General features: G+C 43.5%; 2 protein-coding genes across 2 annotated transcripts; both read right to left on the bottom strand.

Annotated features, from left to right (window-relative positions):
• Positions 1–525: 525 nt before the first annotated feature.
• gpr161b (G protein-coupled receptor 161b) lies at positions 526–5,253 on the bottom strand. Its single transcript, XM_079563081.1, has 6 exons — positions 5,061–5,253; positions 4,159–4,543; positions 2,854–3,575; positions 2,681–2,788; positions 1,459–1,584; positions 526–824 (listed from the first exon to the last, which is right to left on the bottom strand). Exons 2-6 carry the CDS (start codon positions 4,500–4,502, stop codon positions 550–552), a joined length of 1,575 nt encoding a protein of 524 aa, XP_079419207.1. The 5' UTR covers positions 4,503–4,543; positions 5,061–5,253; the 3' UTR covers positions 526–549.
• Positions 5,254–6,632: 1,379 nt separating this feature from the next.
• otc (ornithine transcarbamylase) lies at positions 6,633–9,146 on the bottom strand. Its single transcript, XM_079563181.1, has 10 exons — positions 8,999–9,146; positions 8,782–8,920; positions 8,626–8,707; positions 7,987–8,074; positions 7,734–7,887; positions 7,545–7,667; positions 7,403–7,456; positions 7,178–7,327; positions 6,843–6,980; positions 6,633–6,768 (listed from the first exon to the last, which is right to left on the bottom strand). The coding sequence occupies exons 1-10, from the start codon at positions 9,079–9,081 to the stop codon at positions 6,709–6,711; spliced, it is 1,071 nt and encodes a 356-aa protein (XP_079419307.1). The 5' UTR covers positions 9,082–9,146; the 3' UTR covers positions 6,633–6,708.
• Between the last annotated feature and the right edge of the window lie 1,293 nt (positions 9,147–10,439).

Below are 10,439 nucleotides of genomic sequence, written 5' to 3'. Positions count from 1 at the left end.
TTGGTCCACCATAACCACCTGCTGAGAATACTTACTGGATAAAATTTCAAGTATGATATTTAATCAGGGTGTAAATTTCCCCCGGAAGCAGACACTAGACAAACACAAGCTATAGATTCTTCTTTGCAGATTAATTTCAAATGCATTTGACCAATATTCAGGAGCAGTGACGTGCACAGATGTTTTACAGGGCTATTGCACTTGAAGGGCACTTGTTCACGGAGCAAACAGAGTTAGACCCTCGACTGGAACATGTGACAGGTCTACGTTTACTTTTTGGCCATTTTGCGAGTATGCAAGTATAATTAATTTTAGGTTGCCCTCAATACTTACCGATGCTCCCGATTTCTCTCTCTCGCAGTTGTTGTCCTCAGTTTACCCGCCTGCTTATCACGCTGTGGACATGAAGGGCATGGAATCCAAGCGAGGTAGTTCAAATTTTTTTTTATCAAAAAGTATTTAGATTTTTATTGAATATATTATTCCGGCATCAGCCGTTAAAACGGCTGTTGCCCAGGCAATAATAGCACAAACGTGTGCACGTACTGTTTAGGAGAACTTCTCCATGTCATGTCCTTCATCTTTGTCATCTTTGTCATCTTTGACAATTCCTTCGTCTATGCTCTCCAGCCTCAGTCTCTGACCGTCCAGGTATCGGGGCCTTGGGGCCGCTCTGGTGGTGAACAGTCCCGCAGGTAAACCCAGCCCTTCCCCAAAAAGAGCCGCTTTGGCGTCAGTCTCGATGGCCTTCGCCAAACACGAGGCAAACGTGTCCAGAGACTTGTGCACCTCGGCGTGAACTTGGACTGGGGGCGAGTTTTCAGCTGTGGAAAATAATGTAGTTATTAAATTTGAACGTTGGTACTTTTGTTAAGTCACAAAGAAATTTACTTTAAATTTAAGGTTTAGCTTTGAGGAAATCCATGAAGCAGGAATTAAAACTTAATTTTCACAAGAAAGAACACATACAATTTCTTAGTGAAAAAGTGGCAGTGGGACGTCTCAATTCACTGGCAATCATGTCTTGATCTTGATTTGGTTGTGACAGACAGACTAAAAGCGTCAAAAAGGTATATATTGGCTACACAACGTAAAGACGACAGAGGTTTCACACAGTGTGTACAATCAGACTGTCTGATGGAGGCTGACTTGAGGCCCGCCACATATTCATCAAGAGCCGAATAATGAGGCGTATAAGTCGTGAAGGGCCAAAGAACCGTGGTCAGTGCAGTGAAACATTGACCTGGATTATTTAAGAGGTGCCCCACAATAAAATGCTATTTTTTTAGGTCAATCTCTGGAGACGTGTGCCAATTCAACAAGACGCCTGAGGGTCTGGTGCCGCACTTTGGGTACCCCTGATTTAGATTGTCCTATAACTGCGGGTATGTGCCATATGTATGTAGCATACGTTGCTTTGTAAAGGTTTTTGTTATAGTGCACAGTAATGACAAATACCTTTGGAATGCTCCACCTGGTCTTCAAAGGTGACGGAGCTCCGCCTCTTCCCGGACACATTCCCGTGGGACAACAGATGGGAGGAGTCATCCACAGAGAAGTTATCCAGCAGCATCACATCTGTGCCTGTGCAGACAAAACTCATCACCTTATAAACCAGGAGCAGAGCACATGCTCACTATGTGTCAGTTGTGTTGTGCCTGACTCCACTTGTCTCGCGTATAAAGACCGTTGATGATGCAGTGACACAGGAATGCAAGTGTGACTGTAAAATGCTTGAAGATGATGTGATGACCAAAAATATGTACAATAGGATCCCTTCTTGGGCCAAGACTCCCCTGAAAAGAGTGTCTTAATTTATGTAGTTTTTTTTTTTTTTTTTAAAGGAATAGGCCACCGTTTTTACATACTGAGATATGTTCTTACCTTAGCTTTGACGAGTTCTTTAGGACCTGTCTGATCTTCACCCGTGCCTTCAGTCACGTAAACACAGCGCAGACGGCGTTAGCATTTAGCCTCTCCCTCTCTCCTCTATAGCTCCAAAACAGGTCAAGATAGAAGCTACCAAACTCTTTAAATATGGTTACGTGAAGCGTTACACTACAAAGTATAATTACACAAAATTAAACAATGTGGATTTTCTAAGCGGATAAAAGGTAATACCAGGAGTTATTTGGCATCCGCACAGTAAAGTGAAGATTACTGCATGGATTTCGAACTACTCCTGGTATTATTACGCCTCACAATATAGTTCCCCCTTTTATCCGCTTAGAAAATCCACATTGTTTAATTTTGTGTAATTATACTTTGTAGTGGAACACTTCACATAACCATATTTAAAAAGGGAAAACGTGGAAGAGCTTGGTAGCTTCTATCTTGACCAGTTTTGGAGCTATAGTGGAGAGGGGGAGAGGCTAAATGCTAACGCCGTCTGCGCTGTGTTTACGTGACTGAAGGCACGGGGGAAGATCAGACAGGTCCTAAAGAACTTGTCAAAGCTAAGGCAAGAACATATCTTAGTATGTAAAAACGGTGGCCTATTTCTTTAAATGAGAGCCCTTTTGTTCGTAATAACACAACTCAATATATTTCAAGTTAACCAAACATGTTTAACAAAATGGATTTGGGCCTGAAAACAGAAGTACTCCTTATGACCCAAACAAACACGTGGTCATTTCCATTAACACTTTCAGCCTCAAACCATGCTTTCAGTGGAACTCACACGAATCCTGAGTAAAACTGAAGCCAGTGTCTCCAGTGCTGCTGCCAGGTGCCACCAGGTGCCCTCCTCCAGCCAACATGGCCGTCAGGTGTGGTGACATTCCCAGGTCTAAACACAAAGTTAATTGTTACATAATGGATAATATTATTGATGTTGAATGTGGCTTTCATTACCTGTGATTCTGTTGGAGATGCTAAAGAGGCGAGATGTCCTGTGTCGTGTGGCGAAGGACTCTCTGTAGTACCGATCTCCGAAGCACATCCCGAGGAGCTCCTTTCTGACGGTCTTATTCCAAAGGCCGTAGATCAGCGGATGACATACAGCGCTGCAAAAGGATAACCACGACACCAGAGTCTCCATCATTTGTGACACACTGCCCTGTCCCCATAGGGCCTCAGCGCACACCACCACCACGTAGGGGCCCCAGGTCACGAGGAAGGTGCCTATCACCACCAAGATGGTAACAAAGGCTTTGCACTGGCTGCCTGCGTAGATAAGGCTACGCCTGCTCCCGTTTGAGGACGTGGAGGTGCTGGAGTTTTTGCGTCCGTTCCTCTGTGCTGCACTCGAGTCGTCCTGGGCCACAATAACCGTCCCGCAGTGGACTTTTCTTGCCTTCATTCGAGCGACACGGAAGATCACCCCATAACAGGCCAACATGACGAAGAAGGGCGGGACGATGCACCAGGCGACCCAAAACCCAGTGTAGCTCGGCTCTTTGTGCCATGAAGTGACACAGGTCCATTTGAAACAGTCAAATTCATAAGACGACCAGCCAAACAACGGAGGCAGGCAGCCCACCAGAGAATGCAGCCACACGTACGCAATGCCCACCACTGCTCGGTTTCCTGTGATCTTCATGGGATAAATCATAGGGTATAGCACAGCATAGTACCTGGGGAATAGGACATTATAGTGTTTACATTGTTATGCTCAATAAGCACAATAAAAACTGTGCTGACAAATCAATAATGTAAAAATAAACTGCAAATTTGAGGGGCTTAGCGAGCTGTGTGTAGGCAAAAATCCCTAAAAGCGCAAGCTCATTAGGCCAGCTCAAGAAACACTGGAAGCTGTTATTTAGTCATAACTACTGAATTTCTTTCTATTATGATACACTCGGGATACAAACGATCTAAGTCAGGGGTGTCCAAACTTTTTTCATGGAGGGCCGCATATTGAAGCGTACAAGGAGATCAGTAGTTAGTGCCGCAAAACCTTCGACTAGCAGAGGTTTAAATTGTGCCCCATACCTCTATTTAAGTTTAAAACCTTCATGCCAGCTCTGTCTCACAATAAAATGTTAGTTGTTTGGTTAGAATTGTGTAGAATTATTACATTAGGGCCGAACTTTGGACACCCCTGATCTAAGTCTAAATATAGACTTTCACTACTCCAAACAAATCGAGATGCCTTGTGCAACAAATCCCCAAAATGTATTCCCAAAACTTCAAGCCACATGGAGTGTTCTGGTATACCTGTCGATCGCTATAGCTCCAAGGGTCATCACACTGGCCGAGCTAATCAGCATGTAGAGCAGGGCGGTGAAGTTGCACCAGACCACCCCGAACATCCACTCCCTTCTGACCGAGCTGACCGCCACAAACGGCAGCACCAGCGTGGACAGCAGTAGGTTGGACAGGGTGAGGCTGAACACGAACTTGTTGCTGGGTGTGAGCAGATAAGGCCTCCGATACAGAGTGACCACGATTGTGAGGTTCCCCAGGCAGGCCAGCAGGGTGATGGCCACAATGGAGACCGACTCCAGCACAGCCAGACCCTCAGCATGGTCCGCAGAGCTGCAGTTCTTACTGGTGTTCATGGTCAGAGGTGCCGGTGAGGAGCAGAGGTGCTGCTGGGAGGCTGGGAGGGAGAAGCAGATGTTCAGAATCAAAATTCACAGCTATTTTCATTCAGGAGACACTAAGACACACACATAGGAGGATACAGTGTCCATCATGTTGCTAGGGAACGTTTTGCACAACTTTATAGCAATACATTCCCAGCAGCTACACTCAAAAGTGCACGTTCAGGAAGGAAACAACTAGGTTTACAAACACACTTTAAACCCCTGCACAGACAAACGATAAGAAAATACTTAAGCTACATTTCCTTCTTTTTTATTTCATAATTGTTGAATATGCACTCGTTACGTCAAACACAGTGGATTCTGGAAAGGGGGAAACAAAAAACTATCATCATAATTGTATCGGTGCTACAATTTGCGACATTTTGTTTCTCTGTGGCAGCGACGGCGGACAAATGTAAACTTCCAAAGTGCGAAGTGAGTGAAGTGTGAGTGGAGCTAAACCCAGCCTCGTTAGTTAGCCGAGGTTAGCTCAAACTTTCACCTTTTGTCCACGAAACGCGCATATTTTACCTGATTTGGAGAAGTGCTGAGGGGCCGCATTTTCCTCTCCGAAGCAGAAGCCATCCGTCCATTTCTTTCCCTCCGTCCCGGTGAACGGGGGCCGCGGCTGAAAGGCTGTTTTAGCCTCGACGAGATAAAGTTTCGGTTGGTTTGTCCCTCCTCATCCACAGACCTGGGGCCAGCTGCGGCTGCAATGGCGTCCTCCTCCTCCTCCCCACTTTGCGCCTCGGTGGGTGGTCGCCTCTCGCCTACCGACTCCCAGCGTTTCACCAAGTTAGCTTTTCTCTGACTCCACATACTCACACGTACATTATTTGTGCTAAACAAAGATGTGTCAAAGGAAAGGTTAAACAAACAAAAAAATACTATAGTGATTTTTTTTTTTGCTGTACAGTATCACATGACTTTATCTAATGTGCGCAAAGCAACTCTCCAGTATTATTAAAGTGTAAAAAGAACAGTTTATGAATGAAGTTAAGCGTAGCATCATTTCATCAGCTGTTTTTGGACCACCCACGAACATCAAAGCTTCCCGCACTCACGCGTCACGGCAAATGAACCAATCAGAGCAGAGGAGAGCACTCCGCCCACGAGAGGGCGTGGCTGTGACGTACGAACAAAAAGGACAACACACTGACAACAACAATACTGTACTTTTAAACATTCTTCTTTATTAAAAGGACACTTTAAAATGTATTTGGTAAACCATCCTTAACGCCGAAATCTGTTGGATTATTTTTGAACGATTAACTTATGTGAAATTGTTGCCCTGCCTCTTGGACAGTATTATATTATATCTATGGCCAGGACACTCTTGAAAAAGAAAATGTTAATCTCTAAGAGTTTTATCCCGGTTAAAGCAGTACTAAGTAACTGTTCCCCCTAGAGGCCATAAGCGCAACTGCAGGTGTCGTAGCAAGTTACGATTTTTTAACTTATTAAATGTCTTGGAGAGTAAATACTGACAGGAAAGGCGAAGGGAGAGAGGGTTACTGTGCATCCAATTATACAATGGAAATATTTTTTTCACACAAACCTGGCTGTAAATACTGTTTAAAGTGACGTTAGCCCGCAGTTAGCTTTGCCCGTTAGCATGTTAGCTTCTTCTTCGTGATTCCATTAGTGTGTATTGAGTTCGGGAAAGTCTACAGTTACCATGGAGATCGGCCATCTTTGCAGCTGTTGGCATACATTTCCATTGATTAACATTAGCTAAAAACAGTATAAAAAGTGGAGAAAATAGCCGTGGAACAACACCGTTAGCTGCTGAGTTACTGCTGGTAACTACATCTAACTCACTGTGGTGTCCAAGTGTTTTAATGTGAACAATAACTCCAGTAATTTAACTTCTAAAATCTCCATTAGTTTTCAATTGCTGCTAATCCCATAATGCTTAGCGATATGACGTCACATTCCCGAACTGCAGTCAAGTTGCAAACATGGTTTTCTGGCCAGAGACACCAGGGGGAGATGAAAGACCCTCCAATCATCCCATAAACACTTGTATTACCCCCACAGGGACTACGGAAAGGAAATAAATAACAACAGTATCTAACTCAGAAGAGCTGACTGAACAAATAGCCCAGGGTAACATTTATGCAATTTGAAGCTATGTAAAATTACGAACATTACGAACGCGTAGCACCAAGCCGCAAGCTCAGAATTTCATCATCGGCATCTTGGGGGAGTAGTCAGTGAGAAGTGAAACCATTAGGCCCTAGAAAACAAAATAGTTTATGATGATGCCTCATACACATTTCTGATCACAGTTGCATTGATCAGATGACTCACCATAATAGTCCATTTCCTGTTCTCAGCTTCAGGGAACACCAGGGAGCGGGACGAGTAAAACACCTGGTCGTCCACCTCTTCCATTTTTCTTGGGAGACAGTGAAGGAAAGTCCAATCTGGTTTGGCCACACTTCCAGTCTACAGAACCAACACAGAGGGTATGAGATAAGAAGACTGTGGAGCCGTGCGTGTGCCACAGATCAGAAAATGCATGTCACTTTTATTACAGTGCGAATAATGTATCACAAGTGCATGATTTCCACAGGGCTGGGCAAATAAACCAACAGTGAGTTTGAGGTTTTGTTTTTGTTTAGAAATAAAAATGCAATGTATACCTGCATAGTTATTTGATAACCTGCAAAATCCTTGAGTCTCTTCTTCTTCTCTTCCTCTTGTCCCATGCTGACCCAGGTGTCCGTCACCAGAACATTGCTGTCACATGCAGCCTCCAGTGGATCTGTAGTCAGGACCAACTGGGTCCCATGCTAAGGTAAAACAAATATTGATATATGAAATATTCTCATAATGGCAATCATTCTGATTGATCATGAAGTCTGAACCTTTTCAGAGAGTCTTTGTGCCTCCTGAATTACACTATTGTCTGGGTCATAACCCTGAAAGAAACATTTTATCAAAGGTTTTAGAAAATAAGGCACATGGTTGAGAAAGTCGTAAAAGTAATGGTACTGTAGCAGTGAAGACCTTTGGTGTGGCAATTTTAAGATGAACTCCTAGTTTGGGCGCAGTCATCATGAAAGAGTGTAGGACATTGTTCCCGTCGCCGATCCAGCTGACTGTTAGTCCATTTAGAGAGCCGTAATGCTCCTAAAACAGGATTTATTTCACAAACAGCCAAACAGTTATGGGGATAATAGAGACGGCACACTATACCTGCAGTGTGAGAAAGTCTGCTAATATCTGTATGGGGTGGTACATGTCTGACAGACCGTTGATGATGGGGATGGAGGCCTCTTTAGCCAACTCCTCCAGTGTGCTGTGGCTGTACACTCGAGCCAGGACAATGTCACAAAGCCCTGAAAGCACTCTGCAGGGGCAGCAAATAGTTAGAAAACCTAATCTTGTAATTTAACCACAAATCAGTTGATTTAAAATGGTGAATTATCTCTATAAGTTACTTTCTCACCTGGCTGTGTCTGTAGAGCTTTCATTCACTCCTAAATGAATGTCCTGGGATGTTAGAAAACAAGGGTGTCCTCCAAGCAAAGCGAAACCTTCAAAATGAAGTTTAACCATAAAGTTGTTGTAATGTTGTGGGTCAGTGCATTTCATCAGATGAACGGTCTAAACCAGGGGTCACCAACCTTATTTCAGCTGAGGGCTACTTTAAGAGCATTAAGTTGTTTGAGGGCTACCAGTTAAAAACAAATCCTAAAGACTTAAACGTACACCGTTCACTTATAGGATATTGACCCCATATTATATTAAAATAGCTTTATTTTAAAGTCATACTGAGTCACAAGAACCGAAATAACTGTAATTTTAAGAATTAGATTCAAGAAAATGAAGTGTTTTACACTTTAGAAAAAGTCCCAAGGACTACTGGACATGCCCCAAAGGGCCCCTGGGTGCCCACGGGCACCACGTTGGTGACCCCTGGTCTAAATTGTGATGCAGTGTTTTGTCTGTAGTGTCTTCTCAGCAGTTCTTTTGTCCATGTGTTATCCACACACACACGAGTCCAGCCTACTGAACGCTATTAACCTGTAATAACTATTACACCAGGCCTATATAAACGAATACTTATGATCCCTCTTGTCCCCACCTGTTTCAGTGGACATTCTTGTCCTGGTGCTCCTCTTCTCAAATATCATGGCAATGGACTTGCCTTGCAAAAGTGGAAGATGCTGAAATTACACTTACTTCAATGTCCCGTTAGAACTTCAAAATATTCAGCACTTTTGTGTTTTTTGAAGCCTACCTCATTTTTCTCTTTGATGCGATGTTTGAGGTCAGCGGACACCCAAAGCAACTTCTTGATTTCATCTGAAGAAAAATCCTTTAAAGTCAGAAAGCTCCGACCCTTTAGCTTGACAGACGCGAGGGCAGCGGTCCCAGTGCTTGAAGAAACAACATGCTATTACACTGCGTCATCATAAACAACCGGATTTAGAGGAATAAAGTTTAGTTTTTCTCACCTAAATGACGATGTATGGCGACCGGCACAGGATTTGAAGTGTTTGAAGACACGACAATTTGCTGAAAACAGTTTGGCTGACATTGCAGCTGGAAAAAGGGAAATGTTAGAGTAACTGAGTGAAATATTTCATCAGCGAAATGAATCAAACTCGCTCCTCGCTTCAGTAGCACGCGGCCACGAAGAACAAAGCTCTCGGCCAATCAGCAACGAATACGCCATAAAGGGGCGTGTCTTGCCTTTCCCCCTTTAATATCAAACTATCATGAAAAATGCTTTGTTGTGACACCGAAAAAGCTTTTTTTTTTTTTTTTTTTACCTCTACTGCGTCAATGATCAGGTTATAGACAATTATACAACGCTCGTGCTTCCCTATTGTAAGTGCAGGTTTCACTAAAGGACATTAGGGGGCAATGTTGTGCTTCGTTGTGACTTTGCACCAGTGCCCCAGCAAAACAGATAGGGGAATGGAGGGGCTCCTTGTGTTTCACCTATGATTCTTTTCCTTCTGCGCTTCAGGACAGTTCTGTGAGTGTTTTTCATTTACACAGAAACTTCTCCCACAGTTGGAACGCGCCCCACCATATTATCCCCGGTCCAAAAAAGATTTGATAAACATCCAGACTCTTCTTTACCCAAAAGGCCACAATCACAAACATCTCCAATCCGTACTGCTCTGTCAAAGATCCAAGTCAAACCCCCTCCAAATCCACAGATCCTTTATAGACAAACAAAGCCACATTTCCAGAAAACTCACAAGCTCCAGAGGGATCTTGTTACTACCAGTTACAGCTTGTGCATCTGTTCAGGTGTTTAAATATAGTTTTATACTTCTAAAGATATGTGGTAAACATGTTTTGTAGTGGATATCTTTAAAGCCTTTAAGTGTGTGTTATTAAACTGTCCTCTAGCACCAATGTAGCCCTGCAGTCCAAATAGACCTCAAGTATAATCAGCATCTGCAAGAGTAAGCTCATAAAAACAGATATTACAGACTTCTCTAATGCTTATTGAGAGGCTGCTAATCTACCATCGAATAAAGCTGTACACTTAACCTTGCCAGCATTGTTGTAGATGAAGGAAATACAGAGAATGAAGTTTATGTGGAGCATCTGGTTGTGCTCTTGATTACGTGAGATTCAGGGAGACTTTCCAGGAAAAGTGCTCCCTCAGCATAAACCTACTACAATATGTGGGGACTGTTGCAGACATATGTGAAATACAGGCACATTTTTCCACTTCATTCACCCTCATGAAACAAGCTGCTAATACTGCGTCCGGCTGCCGTTGAAATTTGTGGTAACAGCGATTTCCTGAAGAAAAACCACGACATGCCCATTCTAACAACTTTAAAGCAAATGGCTCATCATGTTCTAATTATGCTGTGTCATGATTTCATACGGGGGGGGCAAGGGCCTCACTTTATAGGTGACTTACGTTGA

This window comes from Gobius niger, assembly GCF_951799975.1.
Source record: "Gobius niger genome assembly, chromosome: 9".
In the NCBI taxonomy this organism is placed as follows: domain Eukaryota; kingdom Metazoa; phylum Chordata; class Actinopteri; order Gobiiformes; family Gobiidae; genus Gobius; species Gobius niger.
Note: the sequence above shows the minus strand (reverse complement) of the source record. Positions and strands in the feature narration are given on the sequence as shown.

What these genes read in the sequence shown, in the direction of transcription:
- otc (XM_079563181.1), bottom strand. Translation starts at nt 9,081, where the DNA reads ATGTCAGCCAAACTGTTTTCAGCAAATTGTCGTGTCTTCAAACACTTC. An exon ending in TTAAAATTGCCACACCAAAG is followed by an intron (nt 7,457 to 7,544) that starts GTCTTCACTGCT and finishes TGTTTCTTTCAG; the next exon opens with GGTTATGACCCAGACAATAG. An exon ending in GTTATCAAATAACTATGCAG is followed by an intron (nt 6,981 to 7,177) that starts GTATACATTGCA and finishes TTGGTTCTGTAG; the next exon opens with ACTGGAAGTGTGGCCAAACC.
- gpr161b (XM_079563081.1), bottom strand. Translation starts at nt 4,502, where the DNA reads ATGAACACCAGTAAGAACTGCAGCTCTGCGGACCATGCTGAGGGTCTG. An exon ending in GGAGCTATAGCGATCGACAG is followed by an intron (nt 3,576 to 4,158) that starts GTATACCAGAAC and finishes CCTATTCCCCAG; the next exon opens with GTACTATGCTGTGCTATACC. An exon ending in CCAGGTGGAGCATTCCAAAG is followed by an intron (nt 825 to 1,458) that starts GTATTTGTCATT and finishes TATTTTCCACAG; the next exon opens with CTGAAAACTCGCCCCCAGTC.